The 24,874-nt window shown below is 44.1% G+C and overlaps 1 protein-coding gene across 2 annotated transcripts in view; it reads right to left on the reverse strand.

The window, feature by feature from the left end:
- LOC132096829 (rho GTPase-activating protein 21-like) overlaps positions 1–24,874 on the reverse strand; it is a 68,454-nt gene that overhangs the window by 14,951 nt on the left and 28,629 nt on the right. For both annotated transcript variants that reach the window (XM_059502466.1, XM_059502467.1), the window contains one exon: positions 17,168–18,755. In XM_059502466.1, the coding sequence (XP_059358449.1) occupies positions 17,168–18,755 (1,588 nt within the window). The remainder of the gene's footprint in view (positions 1–17,167; positions 18,756–24,874) is intronic.

Here is a 24,874-nt window from a genome sequence, read left to right on the forward strand (position 1 = left end):
TACTATGCTGTACATATTTATATCCTCATCATATATGTCTTGATATTAGGGTTGGGATAATACACTTATAGGCTAATAGGTTAAACATTTAAATGGCAGCTGTAATAACTTGTTTCCATGGCAGTATTATTTAAACATGCATTAAATTTTGAAGACATCACTAACAGATTAAGCAAAAAACAACTAATGAAAAAAATGAGTTTATGGTCACAATGACTTGCTGGAGATAAATATTATGCTACCCGAATGTTTATAAGCTTTTGTACATTGTATATTTTAGTAAGCCGTTTCTTTCAATATAGCCTACCTTCTAATTAGGGACGTCAACGATTAATCGGTGATCGATTAATTGCCGTTAAAGAGATTAAATTTATTAAAGCTATCGATGGTCGATTAAGACATTTCATTTTGGGCTGCGTGCGGCTCATGTGTAAAACACGTGCGAGCGGCTGTGAGGGACAGTGACAGTATATAAATGCATTCATAATAGTTCATTCATAATGTACAAATTAAGCTTTTAATGTGATTCATATCGTGCGCTTTGCACACGCAGTGGGACACAGGACAGGCTATTCATTCCTACTTTAATTCATTCCCACGACTTATTAATTTGTGGCCACAGTCCATGTTTCATTAATTTTGCTCCTTAACCCCTGATTTAACTAAAATGAGGAAACAAATTAATAAATCAAACAAATTCTAAATTCATATGGAATGAAGTCTTTCACTTCCCACCCCACACGTTTACCACAGTAAAAGATGCGAAAACTGTGATTAAAAGTGAATGACACACACTTGTTATAAACAGAGCTTATGATTTGTAAATAAAACCCCACATATGCTACAATTTTCACAATTTATATTTACGCAGTCTGTTCATAATCAAAATAAAATACAGTCAACCAAACATATAAAGGGTTACACTGGTCAGTTTAAATAGACATAGTATACTGGTCCACTCTGCTGTTATACCAAGACTTTTTGCTCATATGAGGAGGATGAACATTTCAGTCTATACGCGAATGCGTGTAATGTAACTTTTCTTTCGAGTAGCTTTTGTAGTAGTCTTCAGGATTAATTGATTTAAATGACAATCGACCATGGAAATGATCGAAAATTGAAATCTCTACTTCTAATGTTAATTGGTGCTTATTTCGTATGGAAGCATATGGGTAGCAATATTCAATTTGCAATGTAATATGCAAAATGACAATGCATTACTGTATTTACATTTACATTTTCCAATACATTTGTGCAACGTTTGGTGCAAAATGAAAATGAAAATTAAATTACATAATTTTCTTAGTCAGTTAGTCAGTTAGTTCAAAAGTTAGTCAGTCTTAAGTGACTAAGACTGACTAACTTTTGTCTTTTGTCTTGTGTGATTCACATTCACTTCTCCCATTTGAACTTTGATACTGTTGATACTAACAGAAGGTAAATAAAGTAAAAGAAAGAACAAAGCAGAGTAAACTTTCTTTAGAAACCATACCGTACCATAGACAACAGCTTTTATTTTGCATTAAAAATGTGCATACGCAAGCAAGAAATCTATATAAACTTTTTCTAGGAATGAGGACAGTTTTATTTATCTTATAATTTGACGTCCTGTTTTCGAGAGCGCTGAAAACTTTTTGAGCTCCTCTGTAGGTCTTAGTCAAAAAAGTCTGGAGTACAAAGCTGTTCTGGGCTGCCAGAGGGCTGGAGCAGCTAAAATTAAAGCAACTGTCCTAGTTCCTGCATCCTCCAGCGTCTCAAAGAGGGCCAAGGGGAAGGTGTGCAAAAACCTCTTTTGGCCTAGCTAAAGAGCTCTAGCATAGCCTACAGATCGCCTCGCTCCAAGACACGAGAATATTAATGCTATCAGTGCTAACCTAGCTTTATTTTACAGGATAATAGACTGGGTTTTGCTGCAAGGCGTAAGTAGCAACCATCCTCTACTCAACTCATTTCAGCAGATACTTCTCTCCAAAGCACCTTACAATGGACAATCTGAGGTTTGGAACAAGTAGTTAATAAGCTGGACTGCTAAAACAAACTAAGCAATGTTAGTCATTGGTTTGGACTACAAATTATATAATCAAAATGGAATTACAAACAACCAAATTGATTCCCAATGTTAACTGTCAATCAAGGTCATGGGACAAAAATATATCATACTACTGCAATTGGGGCCTCACGTACAAACTCTAGGATAGCTTAAATATACCTAATATCTTTTACAGATAAACACATTTACCTGTTGTATAAAAATGAAAACGAATTTCTACCATTCATGTTTCCTGCATACAGTCGTGGCCAAAAGTTTTGAGAATTACATAAATATTGGAAATTGGAAAAGTTGCTGCTTAAGTTTTTATAATATCAATTTGCATATACTCCAGAATGTTATGAAGAGTGATCAGATGAATTGCATAGTCCTTCTTTGCCATGAAAATTAACTTAATCCCAAAAAAACCTTTCCACTGCATTTCATTGCTGTCATTAAAGGACCTGCTGAGATCATTTCAGTAATTCGTCTTGTTAACTCAGGTGAGAATGTTGACGAGCACAAGGCTGGAGATCATTATGTCAGGCTGATTGGGTTAGAATGGCAGACTTGACATGTTAAAAGGAGGGTGATGCTTGGAATCATTGTTCTTCCATTGTTAACCATGGTGACCTGCAAAGAAACGCGTGCAGCCATCATTGCGTTGCACAAAAATGGCTTCACAGGCAAGGATATTGTGGCTACTAAGATTGCACCTAAATCAACAATTTATAGGATCATCAAGAACTTCAAGGAAAGAGGTTCAATTCTTGTAAAGAAGGCTTCAGGGCGTCCAAGAAAGTCCAGCAAGTGCCAGGATCGTCTCCTAAAGAGGATTCAGCTGCGGGATCGGAGTGCCACCAGTGCAGAGCTTACTCAGGAATGGCAGCAGGCAGGTGTGAGCGCATCTGCACGCACAGCGAGGCGAAGACTTTTGGAAGATGGCCTGGTGTCAAGAAGGGCAGCAAAGAAGCCACGTTTCTCCAAAAAAAAAACATCAGGGACAGATTGATCTTCTGCAGAAAGTATAGTGAATGGACTGCTGAGGACTGGGGCAAAGTCATATTCTCAGATGAAGCCCCTTTCCGATTGTTTGGGGCATCTGGAAAAAGGCTTGTCCGGAAAACAAAGGTGAGCGCTACCATCAGTCCTGTGCCATGCCAACAGTAAAGCATCCTGACACCATTCATGTGTGGGGTTGCTTCTCATCCAAGGGAGTGGGCTCACTCACAATTCTGCCCAAAAACACAGCCATGAATAAAGAATGGTACCAAAACCATAGGGGTGGTGTTGGCGCAGTGGATAAGTCACATGCCTTTGGTGTGAGAGACCCGGGTTCAAATCCACTGTGAGACACCAATGTGTCCCTGAGCAAGACACTTAACCCCTAGTTGCTCCAGAGGCTTGCGACCTCTGACATATATAGCAATTGTAAGTTGCTTTGGATAAAAGCGTCAGCTAAATGAATAAATGTAAATGTAAATGTAAAACACCCTCCAACAGCAACTTCTTCCAACAATCCTACAACAGTTTGGTGAAGAACAATGCATTTTCCAGCACGATGGAGCACCGTGCCATAAGGCAAAAGTGATAACTAAGTGGCTCGGGGACCAGAATGTTGAAATTTTGGAAACTCCCCAGATCTTAATCCCATTGAGAACTTGTGGTCAATCCTCAAGAGGCGGGTTGCTATCAGTCAGGATTTGGCCCAGAAGTTGATTGAGAGCATGCCCAGTCGAAATGCAGAGGTCCTGAAAAAGAAGGGCCAACACTGCAAATACTGACTCTTTGCATAAATGTCATGTAATTGTCGATAAAAGCCTTTGAAACGTATGAAGTGCTTGTAATTATATTTCAGTACATCACAGAAACAACTGAAACAAAGATCTAAAAGAAGTTTAGCATCAAACGTTTTGAAAACTAATATGTAATTCAAAACTTTTGGCCACGACTGTACATGTGTCCAACCATGCATTCTATCAAACACATTATTTATACAAAGAGTCTTAGACAATTTGCCTGCCCTGCCAGGTTATCTGAAAAGGGAGAACAAGCAGTGCAAATCTGACTAATAACAGTAAAAGTATTTGCAGTGCCAGAATCAGGAATGTTAGGATTGTGGTTATCTGCATAAAACCTACACATCATATAACCAGGAAAACTACAATCAGAAAATGTGACTTGTTACCCGTAACAAAATCTGGAGCATTTACTTACAGTATTAAACATTAAGTAAAGAGCTTAGACAACCCTAAAATATATTCAAAATCTAAATTGTTATTGATGAGTCTCGTGAAAACCAAAGTTTCTTACCAGGACTAAAGTAGGGGAGGTAATCACCCAGAGGCCTCACGATACGTTATCACGATACTTGTGTGCGATTTTAAAAATATATTGTGATATTACAGTGCAACTCGATCTTAAGCAAAAAAGTTGTTCAGACCTTTCAGCAATTGGGGCATTTAAAAGTAAATTATGGTTAAATTTAATTAAATTAAATAAAACATGTTGTCTTACACCTAGGAATGCACCAAAATGAAAATTCCATTAACTAACATTAATGGAACCTTACTGTAAAGTGTTACCTTAATATTAAATATCAATATATTACTTTTTATTCACTTCAACACTTTTATTCACTTTTTACTTATCCAAATAATTGTAGTCCTACAAAGCTATTATTATCAGAGCATATGAGCTTAGCATAGCGTCACTGAAGGTAGCATCATTTTACCAGCATTGCCAAGTACAGCTGATATTGATATTGAGCGGAGCTTCAAACCACGCCGTGACGAGGAGAGTGAAACATGCACGCTGAACACTCCTGGGTGGGGAGTGCCATATATATTATTCTTATTATTATATGTAGCCTTTCTTATTTGCTCGCAATGTTGGCCGTTTTTCTCTTTGATAATTTTCAGGATGCTGAAAATTCAGTGCATCCCTACTAACATCCCTTTCTTGTTTACAAATCCGAAGTCCATATATCCGATTTAAACGCAGAAGGGGCTTTCCTGATAACTTTCCGAAATAAAAAGCACATTGCAATATTTGCAATATTCCCAACTTTGCTTAATTTAACATTTCCGGCAAAATCCCAAGTGAACAGATCGTGCATCTTCAATATAATACCCAGCACTAATGGGAATATCATATACCTACCTGAAATACCAAGTAAACCATTTGAATATTATCACTAACAAATTAGGGCTGGGCAATATATTGAATATTAGCAATATATCACAATAATTTTAACACGCCAATACTACACGAGCTTTTATGAGTGCGGTTGCCAGAAATCAATAGTTCAAATCCCCGAATCAGAGCTTCGCTGTTACATTTGGAGTTGGAGTTTAGCAATCTAAATGAAAGCAACATTCAGCCGGTCTGTGTTCTGTCATGAGATCTTGACTTTTGTTTTCATAATATAGATATTCTTCCTTCGGATGAGGCGTTAAACCGAGGTCCTGACTCTCTGTGGTCATTAAAAATCCCATGATGTCTTTCGAAAAGAGTAGAGGTGTGACCTTGGCATCCTGGCTAAATTCGCCCATTGGCCTCTGACCATCATGGCCTCCTAACAATCCCCATATCTGCTGATTGGCTTCATCACTCTGTCTCCTCTCCACCGGTAAGCTGGTGTGTGGTGGGTGTTCTGGCACAATATTGCTGCAGTCGCATCATCCAGGTTTTTAGTGAGTTTGGTCTGTTAATATCACTGTCTTAGTACATTAAGCCATGTTAAGTGTTTTTCACGGGAAGCGTTTTAGAGTGTCCCCTGTCATCCAGCGCAGCTATCCCCTCAAGCATCAGGTCGCGGAGCAACATCAAAAAGAACAGCTGAGACCTGTACCGGCTGACAGTTAGGAGTAGCTGAAGCCTTTGCGAAATCTGTAAAATACAGCCGTGAAAGTGACAGGCATACCTGCTGAAGTCACGGACGACCTCCGCGTCAGTGCCCAGAGAGCGTGAGCAGATAACGAGCTCACACGCTATCTGCATGAGGAGTGCATCATCGACTCCAACGTGAATCCACTGTCCTGGTGGGCCAGTAGTGGCGCGATAATCAGTCTAGATTTCCGCTGCTGTCCAAAGTCGTGCGCAAATACATGTGTAATACATGTTAGAACCGGCGGTAATACCGCATATCGCATAATACCGCAACAGCCCTAATAATAATTTAAAAAAACTTTCAGTTTTAAAATTAATTTTATTTTTTACATTAATAAAATATTTATTACTAAATATTTATTAAATAAAAGCTATAGCCTGTTTTTATGTGAAATTATTTTGTTTTTCATATATTATTTTCAGACATGAGCAGACTTGCATAACATTACGCATTTAATGAACACATACAAGCGCGCACTTTGGCAGAATTCAATTCAAATAGTCATCAACAGCCATTAGTTTAGGTAAAATTGAGCATCAGAAATGACAAATTTGTTTTTAAGGGAGAAAAAAAGAAATGTGGAGAATGCCAGCGAATGAACACATACAAATAAGAATAGTCACAGTATCAGTAGTGAAGGAGGATTTTCGGTTTACCCCGCAACTCACTTGAAGTTGGCAAATGGAAACACCATATACTACGTAGCAATCATCCTTAACTAGGGCTGTGAATCTTTGGCAAGGCAGCGATTCGATTACGATTCATAGGTTTTCGATTCGATTCAAGAACGATTTTTGCAAATTTAGAACGATTCAATTCGATTCGATTCACAGTTAAATCGATTCGATTCGATTATAACGATTCGATTCTGCATTCTTTAAGTGCATTCATGGGATTATTTAAATGCTTCTCCTAAATTCTTTAAATGCTTAGTCAGGGGGCAAATTACAGTAGCATTTATGGTTAGAGAACCATAGGTTAGAAAAAAAAAAAAAAAAAAACTTTTGTCCATTGTTAAATGCTAGTTTATGATGCGACATGGCATACGTAAAAATGTATGTAAACCAAGTTTTTAAAAAAGAGCTTAAAGAGTATTATGTATAAGCTAACATTTTGTCACACCAGGGGCGTAGCCATAATTTCAGAAGTGACAGAAATGTCAAATACAATAATTTTATGTATGTAGCCTATATAATAATAATAATAATTATTATTTTTTTTTTTTTTTATTTATTAACAAGGAATTATCTTCTTTTTTAATTACTTTTAATTAGCTGTAATAAATCAAATACACTGCTGGACAATAATCAATCATTTGTAATCGATATTTTTTTCCTAATGGCAATTTTATGATTGTTTTATATACTAGGCTACATTTAATTAGCAATTATTTAAATTTTCTACACAGAATAAGGTAGAAAATATACTTTATAGTTTCTGTACTGTAATAAATGTCAATTAGCACTGCATCATTCATAAATTGTTTGTGGGTATTTTTTAGTTTCATCAGTTCATTCTGCTTTTATTCAGTTTAGCTGCAGATATAGCCTGGCACGTCTATGAGAGCGAGATCGCTTCTCTTTCAGTGTGAAAACGTCTTCATCTCTATTTAACTTTTCCTCTCCATCAGCGAATGATTCTGAGAGAAAACGTGCCAGATGTCTGTTTGCTAATGAAACAAACGCTAAAAGAAAAGTCTCTTTTCACGAAATACTGAAGCAAAAAATTATCCTTAATTTTGTATTTTTGTAAAGCGCATTTGCAGAAGTACACAGCCATAGGTGAGACGGCTCGTTCGCTCATTGGCTTGTTCTGCGGCAGCTGCACAGCCTATCGAGCTTCGCGCCCTTCTTGCCACTTCCCGCCGAAACAGGTGTGGCCCAACCTATAAAAGGAGCTCGAAAAGGCTGACTCACCTGATTTTTCATCTCTTCAGCGAAGCTCACGCATCGCTGGATCACGAGGAAGCAAGCGCCGTCTGGAAGAACATATCAGCAGGACGAGCCATCCTGAAGCCGCTGGCATCGCCGCCTTCCGCTGCCGTTCCTGCTGCGCTATCCGGCGCCCATATCCTTTACATCCTTGTTCTGTTATATCCTGTGTGTGTGTTCGCCCTGCGACGCACATTCACAAAAGAGCGGCGTCTTTTTAAAGATGCCCTCGTGCGGCTCGTGCAGAGCCCCTCTCAGCGAAGGAGATCGTCACGTCATCTGCGTCTCCTGTCTGGGTGAGGACCATGCAGCGCTCGCGCTCGCTGACGGCGGATGCCCTCATTGCGAGTTAATGCTTATGGTGACTCTGAGGACTCGCCTGGCATCCTTCTCGAAGCCTGCATCATCCGCTGCGCCGCAGCGCCGTAAGAAGCGCCGCTCGCAGCGCCTGCCAGAACCGCCTCCAGCTCGGCCGAGCTCGCCGGTTCCCTCCGCTTCGCCGGCCTCCCCTGCATCGCTTCCCGATGCTCAGCATTCGCTGCTTGCCGACGCGTCATCTGAGGAAGTGGATCTCAGGCCCGCGTCGGAGGAAGAAGACACGTGCTCTCTGCTTGCTTCGGGCAGTGAGGGTTGGGCGAGCTCCGTGGATCTCGCGCCCGCTGCTCAGAGGCCCAGCAGACGGGGGGATATCGATAAGGAGCTGATGCGTGTACTCTCGCTGGCCGCGGCGATCCTCGGCCTCGAGTGGTCTGCACCAGCCCCCCCTTCACGTTCCCGGCTGGATGGTAGCTATCTTCCGGATGAGCGCTCTTCCTCAAGCTCAAAGCACGCCCCTTTTCTTCCTGAGCTTCACGAAGAAGTGGCGAAAGCTTGGGACGCTCCATTCTCGGCGAGAATCCGCTCATCTGTTTCGCCAGCATTCTCCACACTGGACGGTGCTAAGAACAGAGGCTACCTGTCACTTCCGCCGGTGGAACAGGCTATAGCAGCGCACCTTTGCCCGCCCTCTGCTGGACGGCAGACTAAGGCGGCGCTGCCACCCAAAGCCTGCCGCATGACGTCATCGCTGCTCGCACGGATATTCTCTGCTGCTGGGCAGGCTGCGTCTGCGCTACACACCATGGCTACGCTACAGATTTTCCAGGGCGATCTTCTCCGCAAGCTGGATGAGATGGGACCTGAAGCGATCTGTCTCGCGGATCTGAGGAGTGCTTCGGATCTCTCCCTCCGCGCTACTAAGTCCGCTGCACAGGCCATGGGACGGGTTATGGCTTCCGCTACGGTGGCTGAGAGGCATTTGTGGCTGACGCTTTCTGACATCAAGGAGTCTGAGCGCGCTTGCGTTCCTTGACGCGCCGCTAACTCCTGCCGACCTCTTCGGATCTTCCGTCAACGAGTTTGTGGAGAGATTCGCCGAGGACCAGAAAGCTTCGCAGGCGTTCAAGCACTTCTTGCCGAAGCGCTCCAGTTCTGCAGCTAGCCGCTCTAGACCGAACCCACAGAGCTCTCAGTCACGCCCACCGCCTTCTGCTGCGTCATCGCGACAGCGTCAGCAACGCAGCTCGGGACCCCGTTCTCGCTCTTCAAGCCGTCGCCCCGCGCCGCGGGAGCTGCGGCAGAGGATTGCGGTAAAGCCAGAAGCCCCGAAAGCATCCTAGCACTGCTGGGAAAGCGCCGGTGTTCGAGTTCCGCTGCGGCCGAGCTCTCACCCAAGTGCGCCGCTGTTGCGGTTCCAAGAGTTGTGACTGCCTCAGTGTCTTCTGCAATGCGCAAGCCTGCACGAGTGCCCGCTTGCCTGCACACAAAAGCCGTTATCACGGCTACCCAGATGTTTCACAAAAAGAGTGTTTTTTTCTGGTGTTCCGGCCACGGCCGATGGTGCTATAAATGTTGTGACGATGCCCACTCCTCAGTGCCCATCTCCACATGTAAGCACAGCCCTGCACACAGGGCCTGCACCCATAATGTCGACTCAAGTCGGTCGCGCACACTGCATAGTAAGCGTGCCCACCCCTCAGTGCCCACAATTACTATGTCACACGCGTCATGTGGTTTCTGTAAAAACGAAACCCGTGCACGCTCGTCCGGCCACGGCCGATGGTGCTATAAATGCAGTGACGATGCCCACTACCCAGTGCCCATCTCCACATGTAAGCACAGCCCTGCACACAGGGCTAGCGCACATATGATCGACACAGATCGGTCGAGCGCGCAGCATAGTAAACGTGCCCACTTCCCAGTGCCCACATACACTATGTCACATACGGCGCGGGGCTTCTGTAAAAACGAGGCCCGTGCACGTACATTCTGCACAGGCAGACAGCGAGTTGAAAGTGGTAAATGTGCACACATGCAGCCCACGGTTACTCGCAGATATATCGAGTCCCAAGGCACCCGCTCAGCTTCCCCCCAGTCGGTGAGGCGCCGGGACGGGGTCGAGGAAGAGCGATCTGCCCGCTGTGATCAGCGCGCTCCCCGCCTCAGATGTGCAGCACACTCGAGCGCCACCTTTGCCCAGTCAACAGAGCGCGCTTCGCATCTAGCCATTAGCCATTCATGCAGATGCATGGTCAGCGCTTCCAGGGGTTTCGGATTGGGTGCTAGGCATTATAAAGAGGCTACTCGCTACAGTTTTCTCGACGCCCACCGCGCTTTTCAGCGCGCGTCGAAACTATGGTCAAAACAGAAGTAGCACACATACTTCGGGCCGAAATATCATAACTGTAGAGCAAAGGGGCTGTAGAGCCTGTGTCTCAAGCTCAAAGAGAGGGGGGGCTGTACAGCAGATACTTTCTGGTGCCCAAGAGAGACGGGGGTCTCAGGCCCATACTGGATCTAAGACAGCTGAACAAGGCATTGATGAAACGCAGTTTCAAAATGCTCACGACCAGGAAGCTCCTCGCGCAGATTCGCAGAGGGGACTGGTTCATGTCAATAGATCTGAAGGACGCGTAATTTCAAATACATAGCGTCAAACCACAGGCGATATTTGAGATTCGCCTTCGAGGGCCAGGCATACCAGTTTACAGTCCTGCCATTCGGCTTGTCCATAGCTCCTTGTACGTTTATGAGGTGCATGGATGCAGCGCTTGCTCCTCTCAGACTCAGAGGCATACGAGTGCTGAATTATTTGGACGACTGGCTGGTTCTGGCCCGATCACGAGCGGAGCTCGTGGACCACAGGGCCGTTTTACTCGATCACCTCGAGAAGCTCGGTCTCAGTGTCAATTGGGCGAAGAGTTCGCTGAACCCCAGTCAGACGATCCTGTTTCTGGGTATAGTTCTGAACTAGTGTACCATGACGGCGCGGCTGTCACCACAGCGCGCAATGGGCATTCAGCACGCAGCGAGTTCTTTCCGCTGCGGCGCGACCGTGTCGCTCAAACACTGTCAAAAGATGCTGGGTCTCACGGCCTCAGCATCTCTGGTTCTGCGGCTGGGCATGCTCCGCATGCGCCCCCTGCAGTTCTGGCTGAAGGCTCGGGTGCCGCGCAAAGCGTGGGTGTCTGGCCGGCTGCATTTCAAGGTCGATCAGAGCTGTGTTGCGGCTCTAGCACCTTGGACAGCGAACGGCTGGTACCGATCAGGTGTAAGCCTGGGGACTTCCCCGAGTGTGAAGATGGTGTTGACGGACGCCTCCACTTCGGGATGGGGAGCGCTGCTCGAAGGCAGACCGTCCTTTGGCCTATGGTCAGAACGGGAAAAGCTCCATCATATCAACTGCCTGGAAATGCTGGCAGTGGAGAACGCGCTGACGCGCTTTTGTCCCCATATCAAGGATCACCACGTCGTAGTCTGTTCGGACAACATGTCCGTGGTGTCCTACATAAATCGCAACGTGCGCTCGCTGAGAGCAGTGCATGTGCCTGGACTGCAGAATCTGGGTCCAGACAGGCTGTCCAGAGGCAATGTTCCTACGGGCGAATGGTCTCTACACCCGCAAACAGTCCGGCTGTTGTGGGAGAGATTTGGCATGGCGGAGGTGGACCTCTTTGCGTCCCACGAAAACGCTCACTGCCCCGCGTTCTTTTCCAAGAACGAAAGCGCGCTGTCACGGAGATGGCCGTGCTGCCCACTTTATGCGTTTCCTCCCGTCTCCCTCCTTCCGCAGGTGATAGAACGGGTGAGAGAAACGAGATGTTCAATACTGCTTGTAGCACCTCTTTGGAAGAACCAACCATGGTTCCCAGATTTGATGCAGTAAGCAGATGTCGCCCCGTGGCCGGTACCGTTGAGGAGGGACCTCCTCTCGCAGGCCAGGGGCTCGATTTGGCACCCTCAACCGGAGTTGTGGTCCCTCCATGTGTGGGTGCTCAACGGTTACCCGCTGATCTCGCAGTGGGAGTGCTAAATACCATCGCTCAGGCTAGAGCTCCGTCGACACGTCTGTATGCCTCGAAGTGGTCGGTGTTCTCCAGCTGGTGCACAGCTCGAGGTTATTCACCCCTTAGTTGTGAGGTGACAGAGGTCCTCTCCTTCCTACAGGAGCTGTTGGATAAGGGCAGAGCCCCATCCACGCTCAAAGTTTATGTGGCGGCCATCACGGCGTTTCTGAAACGGCGTCCGGTCAGTCAATAGGAAGGAACGATTTAGTCATCCGGTTCCTCAGAGGAGCTAGGAGGCTGAATCCTCCCAGACCTCCGTCAGTCCCTATGTGGGACCTCGCGGCGGTTTTGGAGGCCTTGAAGGGTCCCCCGTTTTGAGCCTATCCAATCGGTTAACCTTCAGAATCTGTCGTTCAAGACAGTATTCTTGTTGGCTCTCGCTTCTGTGAAGCGTGTGGGTGATTTGCACGCGCTCTCGGTGAGCCAGTCGTGCTTGGAGTTTGGGCCCAATGACTCAAGGGTCATACTCAAACCTAGGCACGGTTATGTGCCGAAATCCCTCAACACACCGTTTCGGGCTCAGGTTATTGCCCTGTCTGCCCTGCCGGTGTCAGGAGAGGATAGAGACTCGAGTCTTCTTTGCCCTGTCAGGGTTTTAAGAGCTTATGTTTCTCGCTCTGCTGCCTTTCGGCAGACGGAGCAGCTGTTTGTCTCGTTCGGTGGACGTTCCAAGGGAATGGCTGTTTCGAGACAGACTCTATCCAGATGGATAGTTGACGCCATAGCGTTAGCTTACGCTTCCAGGGGCCTTCAGTGCCCGTTGGGCGTCAGAGCACACTCCACAAGAGGCGTCGCCTCGTTGTGGGCGTGGTCTACTGGGATCTCCTTGCAGGATATATGTATGGCGGCAGGTTGAGCATCGCCATCTACATTTATCAGGTTCTATAACCTGGAGGTCCCCGCCTTGCAAGCAAGGCTGTTGTCGGTATAGTCGAATCAGGGCCCTGAGGGGAATTCTGAGTTCACGAGCGCTATGCACTGCCAACTGTTATATGGGCAGTATTGCGTAAGACCCGCATTGCCACATTGGTCAGGCCTTGCCTCGGCTGTGTGATGTCATATTGCCGCATCTACGGATGCTGCTAGATATTGGACGGAGAGCTTTCCCCCTTTCTGTCCTGGAGTCTCTGTGAGTCCCTCAGGTGACTGTGCACTGTAAATCCTGGGCGTTGCTTCAGGTTTATTGGTGTGTGATCCCTGCGCGCACGGCGTTTTACATTGGGTTCCCGTAGCGTCTTAGCTAAGACGCAGTACGAGAGAGCTCTCGTAAGAGAACGTACTCGGTTACTAAACGTAACCTCGGTTCTCTCTAGAAGAGCGAACGAGTACTGCGTTCTCTGCCGTGCGTACGATTCACTCTGGTTCGCTTCGGCGATTAAATAAATCAGGTGAGTCAGCCTTTTCGAGCTCCTTTTATAGGTTGGGCCACACCCGTTTCGGCGGGAAGTGGCAAGAAGGGCGCGAAGCGCCCTTATTGGTCTGATGTTGCATCAGCCTGCGCTCGATAGGCTGTGCAGTTGCCGCAGAACAAGCCAATGAGCGAACGAGCCGTCTCGCCTATGACTGTGTACTGCTGCAAATGCGCTTTACAAAAATACAAAATTAAGGATAATTTTTTGCTTCAGTATTTCGTGAAAAGAGACTTTTCCCGTAGCGTCTTAGCTAAGACGCAGTACTCGTTCGCTCTTCTAGAGAGAACCAAGGTTACGTTTAGTAACCGAGTACGTTTTCGTACTGTAAGGGGCCGTTCACATATCGTGTCTAAAATGCGTGGAAAACGCTGCTTTCTGATTTTTTTTCCCCAAAGCCTTCGGGTACTTGCCAATCCTGAGGAGTCTGCCGTTGCTAAGCAACCATGACCTGCTCTCTCCATGAAGCTTTCAATGTTGTTACGGAAAAGGTGAGGAAGTTACATGACCTGCGGTGCGCTTGCGGCATTCTGAAAAGTTGAGATGTGTTTAACTCGATGCGGTGCGGATGCACCTGGAAAAAACGAGCTCGTTTTCTGTGTCTTTACACACCAGAACCGTGCCTGACGCGGCGCTGGCACGCTGCTGCTGATGTAGGTGACATAGAGGGAGGCCGCCGACAGACCAGGCTCATGTCTTCATGACAACAATATTACCATTTTTTACACCTACACCTACTGATAAAGGACACCGTCAACAGTATTGACGGCAAAATAGACTATGTTTGACAGGTGAAATATTTGAAAATCAATAATTACTTATTTTTTAAATTACATTTATATCTGAATTTATGTCAACCTATAGACTTTCAAATATAAAAATTTGAAACGCTTCCAACGCGCGTGTCGCGTGAAAAATAGGCATCGGTTCTATTTCTAGCATGCACGCGTTTTCCGCGCGTCTCACGTAGACAGTCTGCAAGCTCTAACCTGTTAACATGGGAGCCGAATTAAAAACAGACACGCCAAGCCGCTGAGACGCTTGCGCCACACATCCAGTGTGTCGCCGGCCTTATGTGTGTGTGTGTGAGCCGCGTTCGTTCTTGTTGTGTGTGTGTGTGTGTGTGTGACTAACAGACAGCCTCCGCGGTGCGCATGAGAGATCTTGCAGATCTCACAGACAAACGTCTTAATAATAATATCGCAAATTAGAAATGCTTGGTAAGATAAAATGTGCACGATAACATTATTAAGCAAATCTCTTCGCCATCGTCACTTTATAATTAAGCGGGAGTTTTCATACTGTTATGTCTGTGTGTGCGCCGCGCTCGTTGTGGTGTGTGTGTGTGACTGACAGACAGCCTCCGCGGCGCGCATGAGAGATCTCGCAGATCTCACAGACAAACTTCTTAATATGATCGCACATTAGAAATGTTTGGTGAGATAAAATGTGCACGATAACATTATTAAGCAAAAATACATAGTACATAAATTTTTTCCCCTCCAGTACCGAAAGCAGAAACGATACCGTCAGATCTTACTGATACTACGGTCTTTCATAATTTAGCCCCGGGGCCCTTTTAATACCGGCTCTCGGTACCCATCCCTACTTACCAAGACAGGCATTTTGACAATTTTTGAGGGAATTTGTCCATTTTAACAATACTTCAGAGAGAGCTTAATATTTTGTTCTGAGACAGGTTTGCATGCTTCGGATGAGCGCACGCACAAATCTTCTCACTGTGGGGCGTTCTCTGGCTCTTAAATGTTTAAAACTGGCAAAGCTAAAATAAGTTTAGTTTAAATGCAGATATCAAAGTGTGCTGTTCTGGTCTCACCTGTGTGCACGCGCCTCAGCACCCAGGTGATGGTGGAATAAATGACTGCTCATATTCCAGCATACATCATTCACATTGAACAAGAGTTTGTCCACGGTGTTGTTGTTTTTTTCCCTCTCATCGCTGTTGTTGTAATGTACTGGGAAGCCAGAATTCGCATCCATCAACAGAAACATACATTAGCCAAACCCTGTTTGGTTTACGTTTTATTTATAGAAAACCATTTAACAGATGCATTGTCAGATTTAAGTTGAACTGCAGTCATAGCGCTTGCCGATCCGTGTGGAGAACTGTACGGTTAGATTTTTTTTCTGCAAACCGTTCCACCCCTAATATCTATATACATATATTCATCAACAAGCACCCCATCTGAGAGGGTTTTTAGTGCCAGTGGGAACATAGTTTTAGAACACAGAGCTTCTCTTGAATCAGAGACAGTAGATAAACTTAAAAAAAAAAATACTTATCTCAGTTTAATTATTTCCCCCAGTTTCACAGTGTAAATTTTGAATTGCATGCACTAAAAAAGACAATGCACTTTCTTTACTTGTTTTGCACTACTTCAGTTACATATACGTGTGCTCATTTAATAACAAGCAGTAAGTGATCACTTGATCTAGAGGTATTTTTATTATTTAAATGCAAACATATCAAGATATATATTTAATATCATAACAATTGTGACAATATCGAGATAAAAAATTGTTATATATCGCCCAGCCCTACTCCAAATGTGTAAACGGTATAAAAAGTAAGCAACAAACCTGTTACAAAAAGTATGCCTAATATCTGAAGGCTAGTGTACAAAACACCAAAGACAAAATGTGACCGAGCACAGCTAGGCTATCACTCAATATTCCAGACCAATCCTCAGGCATTAGAGTATGAGAGAATGCCACCTCCTCGATGAAAAATACCATGACTCACACACAGTCACTCTCACTCTCCTTCAGTCACTCCCAAACAGCCACACTCACAGGCCTAGATTTGCACCTTTTGCATACATCAACTCTACTCTTCAAGCTTTGAAAGTTTGATAGAACTGATGATAAAAGGTAGAATTTGGCCATGATAACCCTCTGTCTGCACACATGGGGTCGGGATTTGAAATATTGATCAGTTTGAAATTGCATAAGGTACTAGAGTCTAAAATGCGTGGAAAACGCTGCTTTCTGATTTTTTTTCCCCAAAGCCTTCGGGTACTTGCCACTCCTGAGGAGTCTGCCGTTGCTAAGCAACCATGACCTGCTCTCTCCATGAAGCTTTCAATGTTGTTACGGAAAAGGTGAGGAAGTTACATGACCTGCGGTGCGCTTGCGGCATTCTGAAAAGTTGAGATGTGTTTAACTCGATGCGGTGCGGATGCACCTGGAAAAAACGAGATTTGCACCTTTTGCATACATCAACTCTACTCTTCAAGCTTTGAAAGTTTGATAGAACTGATGATAAAAGGTAGAATTTGGCCATGATAACCCTCTGTCTGCACACATGGGGTCGGGATTTGAAATTGTGATCAGTTTGAAATTGCATAAGGTACTAGAGCATTATTAATACATTACCATTATTGTCTACACATAAGCAATTTTTGTTAAAAAATATCTGCGGCAACTCTAAAACAATTCCTACTGCTGGCTCAAGCTTGTTGCCTGGTTAGCGTTGCTATGGATATATAGAGTGCACTTACCGATGAAGGGAATGGTGTCAAGTGATTCGTCCAGATTACTGGAGCAGAAGGAGTCAAGCCGCTCCCCAAGTCTCTGCATGTGCATCTCCCGGCGGGCATCATTGGGCAACCAGCAGACACCACCCCCTGCTGGCTCAGATCCGTCCGTGTCATTCACCGCAAGGATGTAAGAGGGATGGCGGAGAGGTTGTGGGGTCCCCTTCCCTGTTGAGGGCTTCTCCCGGAGGACTACACCCTCAACAGGACTGGACCCATTTACCGTTGGACCCTTGACATCCCATGGGTGTGTCCTATGAGCTGATGCCCCACACTGCGGCCTCTGCGGAGGCAGTGCAGAGTAAGATGCTGACCTATATCCGACTGGATTTTCCTTTCCAGTTTCTGGGCTCTGCATGGTTTCAGCCCTAGTTCTCGACTGGTTCAATGATGAATTAGAAATACGAATTCCGACAATAGCTCCGCTTTGGTCTTTGGAAGGAGGCTCTTTGGCCTGGTTTACTCCATTGCGAGGTCGCTCTGGAAAACCAGTGGCGGGTGGGATGTCCATTCTGGAGCTGTGCGTATTGGAGCCAGCAACACCCCTGACGCTCATGCCATAACCTGTCGAAGGACGGTAAAGGACCACCCGAGGTGGGAGAGACTGTCTACTAGGACGACTCCTCTGGTCTACTCTGCCATACAGCTGCCGATCCGCAGCGGCCCATGGTGCAGGGGAAACTAGTTCACTATGCTCCACATAGTCTGACGAATGAATGGGTGACTTCCGCATAAGCCCGTCAGAGGATACACTACGAGGAGGCCAGTCCCTGGCGTGGGCCGCTCTCTCCGCCCCACTCATCCTATCCTGCGAAGCGCTGCGTGGCGGAAGCACAGAGGAGCCCTGGTAAGCCCGGTCATGAGACGTGCTTCTGCGTAACTTATTGCCCCAGCCGGGTTGGGGTCCGCAGTGGGGGTCACCGTGTACACTTTGGGATGCAGCTCGCAGGCTGTCTAAACGCTCTTGAATAGTTCGACTGTAAGTGTGAAGACCTTTATTATCGATATATTCCCGGTACGTCTGGTAAGTCCGCCAGTCAATGTTCTGGTGGGTAGCAGGGGAGGTAATGGAGGAAGCAGGCACATAGTGTGTAGGTGGAATGGCATAAGGATCACCATGGTAACCTGAAGGGAACATGTCAGCTTTGCGAGGGTGGAGGTACAGCGGATGACCACCAGACACCGTACCAGGCCTGGCTCTGATCAGCTTTGGATCTGGGCCTACTAGACCATAGTCACCCCGATGACCAGGAACCATACGGCCCATGTGAACATGAGGGGGTACCACCACGGTCCGAACACTTTCATTGCACACACACACTGCAGTCTGTGTCTTTGGAATGGGTGGTGGAGGGGAGGGAGATACTGGTATCTCCACACGGTATCCTAGATCAGATGGTACAACCCCCGGGGCTGATGTCTCAGTGGCCTGGGCCATCCCCGGGGGCTTACAGTCTACTCGAGGGTAACATACAGGGGGTGGCTCCGGGATATGGTGGGCATTTCCACTGTATGCATCATGACCCTTAAGGTAGGCATCTTGGGAATAGGCCTGTGGAAGAAATAATCAGGTAAAGTGAAATAGTACTCACAGTATCAGAAAAAAAAAAATGAAATCTCACTATGATTTCTACTAATAGTTCTCCCTGTGTGGGAGGACAGCACTACATTTGCATGTGGGAGTTTGAGAGGTCAGAAGTGTGAGCCGTACTCTGGTGCGCCAAGTGCTGGAGAATTCTATAATATTCATAACAATATCCAAAGCTGACAGCTCAGAACAGAAATGCACCTACAGTCATTAACTTGACTTCCAAACTACAGGGCTGCAAAGTCCTAATTAGCATTTCTGTTGTGTATGACTGTAAAAAACAGCTGTGATTTGATCTCAGCTGGAAGCAAACAGGTAATTCCTTCCCTTTAAATTTTATCATGGTGCTGGAAAATAAGCCTCTAAAGGAAGCACTAGGCAGCCCAAAATATACACAATAAACAGAAATTCAGAGTAACAAGAAAGTGATGTCACCCACCGTACGGGTCACCACACGTGACCGAAGCGACACTGAAACCAGAGGTGAACAATGGCCTTGATTAGAAACGGCACTGAATCTGACCTCTGTAATCATGTCTAAATCCACAGTTTAAGGAAAACAACTAATGCAACAGTTCTGTTGGAGAATGTCAGATTTAGACCAAACACCAGGTTCCATATTATTTGGAACTTCCTCCGTCTTTTAAAATATGACAGCAAGTCATGTAAAGTGGACTTTCAACCCATCATACAGAGTTGCATTCCTTTTGCATAACTATACAAACCAAATCTGATATGAGTAGTAGGGAACTTCGCTCCTCCTTTCATGAAATGCCACAGATGGCTTGTTTCATAGGCCAAAGTTCATCATAGGAAAGAGAGAAATGAGGAAAAAGGGGCGAGGCTCAGTAAATATGACTGCTGGATATAGCTGAGAACTACCCACACAGCTAAACCAAACAGGTCACAAAAACAATCTTCTACTGCGATCGAGACATTTAACACTCTACTTGATACTACGTTACAAATAACCAGAAACATCATGACAGGCATCTGAAAATGACAAGGAACAGGAAATCAACAACCAACTGGAATACAGTGGTGTGCATGACATTTATAAATAATAAAAAAACACCACAATCTACATGTATACATTGTTCATCTGCTTACCAGACTAGTGTTTTCCTGTACCAGACTAGTGTTTTCCTGCAGCCATTACATCACAAACCCACGAAGGACAAACAGAGAGAAAGGGAGGGAAAGCAAAAGAGCAGCATATGTTAAAGACGGCCAAAACCAAAAGAATCAAGTCCATTTACTGACAACCACTATCACAGTAAATATCTCTGCACAGAACACCAAAAATGCATTGGAGCTGCAATGTTGCCAGTGAAGAGGGACCGTGGGAAGGTGGAGAGAAGCAGTGGGAAGACTGTCACGTTAGCGATGCCACCTGCTTGTCCTCGTCGCTCCCAATCGAGGAGGGGGCTGAGGTGCCTGCCGCCTGCCTCGCGTAGTCGCGATCGGCTCTTCATCTCTCCCCTCTTCATCCATCTGCGGCCAGATTACTCTGTGATCACATGCACACACGCTCCCACCCTCCCTGCCAGCTAACGCATCCACTCGTTCGCTCCCTCCCTCACTCTCACTGGAGAGCTGTAACCATTCACATGTCGGAGGCAGATGCTTAATTATACATTCAGCTCAGATGGTACAGCTTCCCCTCTCTTCCCTGCTTTCTCTCTCGCCTCTGCCAGAGAGACGATCCACAACATAGAGCAGTCAGCTGACTCCAGCTGATCTAATCTCGTCTTTCCTGCCTTTTCCTGTCTCTCCTGCCCTCACAGAAATCCTTAAAATACTGCCCACGGTAGCATCCTTTCTTGCTTCTTCAGAATCAACTCTGCTACTGTGACTAATGTCACCAGAGACCTCAGATTGATTAGTTCTCCAACCATCCTTGCTACACTGCTGCATGCAAGAACAAAACACCATCACGGCAACAACTGTGCAGCAGACAAGTAGTGCATGGAAATATAATGGGGTGGTAATGGGGAGAGATGAGGAAAATTATATGTCAAATACATGTTCGGGTCATATTTCACTGCAAAGTCGAACTAAATAAATTATATTTTGCTTAAAGAAAGCAGCCTATTTTAGGACAATTAAAGATTAGCTTTTGACATTTTCATTACAATCACCCTTAATCTCATCCTTTGATCTGCTCATATTGTATTGCAGTTATATGAACATTTTTAGAATCACTGAGTTTGGGATTTACAAATTATCTTTTTTATTTTTTTAATAAATAAATAACTTTAGTAGTAAATAGATATATAATATTGAATTAAAATCCAGCAAGAATTTTTGAGGAAAAAATCAGGTTGTCTTTCAAAAAGATGTTAATTGGCTCACTAAAATAGGCTTGAGTTACAATGCAAAATACTGATAAACAGTGCTTTTAAATGTATGCAGTTGAGTCCTTTTGTAGAAATTTGGCGGGGGGGTCCCTTCGTCTGTCACTCGTAAGTAAAAAAAAAAAAAAAAAAAAAAAAAAAAAAGTCTAAATAAATTAAATTGGACGGATAGTAAACTAAAGCGCTCCTCATATAGGTGTATGAAGAAAACAATGGAGTATTTAAAGCTATTTGTCGCTGATGTGTAGAATAGTATGTTAACAGTAAGCAGGTGTTTTAATGAGCTTGTGTGGTACATTTCCCAGAAAAATCAATACAGCAATTTTACAGTTATTTACCAAGTAAAATATGTAAGAGCAGCTAGTGGCTTTTACTCCTCACATATGGCATTTTAACTGGACAACTAAAAGCCATTTATTTCACAAGTACAATATTCTTAAATTTTTATACTCAATAAGCAATTAACAAACTCTGAATATTATAATGAGAACATCTTATTTCAGAAATGGGTGTTTTTCTTTAGTAATCTAGATAAACACGGTTATTCCACCACAGTCGGCACATAAAACAGCAGAGGTGCTTTGAGAATTGCCTTTGCCTGCTGCCAGAGAGTTCAAACGATGGTTACAACAGTAAATGGCATGCATTAAAAGTTAATCTAAAGGGCAAGCAAATGAGTGCAGGACTCCATGTGCGCACTGAGCTGAGTGAAACTGTGGACAGAATAAGAACGCACTGAACAGACATAAAATAAAACAGAAACACAATGTTTGGCGATTATTAACACAAAATATTAATAACAAGAGTCAGTGATCCGAAGGAACCTGGATGAGTGCTATGTTTCCTTTCTGTTCCACTGAACACAGCCAGGAACAAAATGCATTTTAACCACAAGAATAGGGGTGTTAAAAGTTTAATTAAATATGTTTAAAGGGATCATTCATCTAAAAATGTTTTATTTATAAAAATTCTACCATCATTTACAAACATGTAGAAAAAATAAAAATCTTTCAAGAATCTTTGAGATACTCTTTTGACGTCATTATTAAAATATATATCAGGGTTCACCTCTTAAATATTTAAAAGCCTTCGTGCTAACAAAAAAAAAAAGAACTTAAATATATTAACAATTGAATTAAATATAATTAAAAATATATTAACAGTTGCATTTAAAAAGCAGGTCATATGTTTTTTTTTTTAAAGTGTCCTAATATTGTGTTGGAGTCCACTACAACACGTTTAAATGCATCTAAGGTCAGAAAACACTGTAATATTCCCAGAATATACACTTACACATGGAGTCATTTGTCCATGATTTCGAAATGATTCGAAAACCCCTCCCTTCCATAATTCTACTCTGCTCTGATTGGTCAGCTGGCCAAGCCTGTTGTGATTGGCACCGAGAGGAGTATTTGAACAAGTTAGCGAGCGCTACCATCTGTGTTGCCAAGTATGTGGTTGTTTTTGATATTGTGGCTTTAAGCGACCCCAATAACGTTATATTCAGCCCCTGGAATGTTAATTTACCAGGGGAACCCCAACAAAAAGCGTGTATTTTACACCCCAGAAAGTGATTTTTTGTGTAGCAACTGGGTGGGTTTTAGCATGCACCTTTACATACTGCTCCACTTCATTCTTAAAAAAATGACATAAAACATACTGTTTAAAAATTGTGCAAGCGTATAGTGCCCACAGCTAAAGTTTAAACTGTAAAAACTTAAAACAATAATGGTGGATACTTTAGCCGAGTGCTAACATGACTAATGAAACAATACAGTTTCTAAACCAAAATATGTCTACTATAATCCCTGAAGAATGACAGACAAACAGACGCTCCGTTTCCTAACTTTTAATCAGAACGCAGAACAACTGTATCACAGGCTAACTAGCTAACTTGCTCCTGTCTCTACCGGTTCTTTTGCTCCCCACATTAACTATAATTGCCGGTGCAGCAAAATAAACAGCATTTTCACAATGATAATAAAGCCTGTGCACTACACCAGTGGTTCCCAACCACGTTCCTGGAGGCCCCCCAGCACTGCACATTTTGCATCTCTCCTTTGTCTGACTCAACCAATTCAGGTCTTGGAGTCTCTACTAATGAGCTGAATCAGGTGTGTTTGATTAAGGTGACATGGAAAACATGCAGTGTTGGGGGACCTCCAGGAACATGGTTGGGAACCACTGCACTCCACTACATTAATTAAACCAAGTAATTAGAACAACGACAGTCTGCATTAATCAACACCTTGGCCTTTATCAGTGGCACATGAGATGCGATGACAATGTAAGTAATATATTTTTTGTTAGCCTATCCAGTTGAAGCCACTAGATGTGGCGCTGCTGTGATGTTCTTTAAAAATAATGCAGAAAAAAGAGAACATCAATGTGGAGAAGATCTTGTTTACATCAAAACCAAGCCATTCACACAGAATGCATATTTCATGCATTTTCTAGAGGGACATCTATCACCGTAAGCAATTGCGTCTCGCACAAGACAGCCGTATGTTTAGAAAGCCATTTATTAATATAATAAAATTAATATAAGTTCAACTTTTTAAAAACATGTCTCGAGACTTTATGTTGGGTTATTCCCCATCCCACTGCATCTCATTTTTTAAATGAAAAATGTACTCCGTGCGACTGGCTTTCTGCCCTTTGTATTAAACTATGCATGCATACATGATGCTGTTTGGTTTATAGATGTTTAAGCAACTTAATTATAATTGGTTTATAAACAATTTTAAATATTATTCACTTCACAAGTCCTGTATTCTAATGTTTGGATAAACGTGCATTATTATTATTATTATTATTATGATTGGTAACAGGCAGAAGATATGAAACTATGATGACTCTGTAAGGTTTCTGTGTTGACTCTCTTTTTAGACCATCTTTATTTATCATCCACTTCCTTGATTAACAACTTTGCAGACTGTTTAAACTGAAGGACAGTCACATTACAAACTGCAAAAGACATCTTTTTCAAAAACCCATATGACCAGCTCTTTAAAGGTGACACTGTAGAGCCCTGAATATATCTAAATATACTGCACAGCAGTTCTGTATCAGAGCATCTCTGTATCTGGCATCTCTCTCCCAGCTGAGTGGCTGCTTCAACACAAACAGCCTTTCATGAAGCGAGAGCTTCCATCCGGTCTCAGAGAACATCCTGCTCTTCACCTCTACAAACTCTAAAGCTTAATTATATTAAGAGCATTAACTAAACACACAGCACACAAGTGTATCATTTTCTATCAAAGTACAGCATGTTCAAAAGTTCACAGCAACTTAATGGGGGAATAAAATATATCAAAATGAGTTCTTGATTAACACTAGAGCAAAAAGTGGCATAATTCATGAGTCAGTAGACCCAGGAACGCAACACACCTTGGAAATCAGTCTGTAATGGAAAGTGTCAGAGAATGCAGGGCAGATGAAGTGAATGTTATGTGTAATTGAGGGCAGCTGTGATGGTGCAGCAGTTTGAGGCTCGCTGGAGAAGGACAGGCTCCAGTGTCCTGGTTAACAGTCCCAGATAAAGAAGCACCCAGAGGAGCATGAGGAACCTGCCTCCTTTCTCTGAAATGGGTCAGAACCTTCATTTCCATGGGTGCAAATAGAACAAGTGCTGCCGAATGCCAGCTAAAAACATAGTGCATACAAAGACCTCATTAGAATGATGCATTCAGAAGCTTCTGACCAGTTTCATTTGACGAAGCACCA

This window comes from Carassius carassius, chromosome 20 (assembly GCF_963082965.1).
Source record: "Carassius carassius chromosome 20, fCarCar2.1, whole genome shotgun sequence".
Classification (NCBI taxonomy): domain Eukaryota; kingdom Metazoa; phylum Chordata; class Actinopteri; order Cypriniformes; family Cyprinidae; genus Carassius; species Carassius carassius.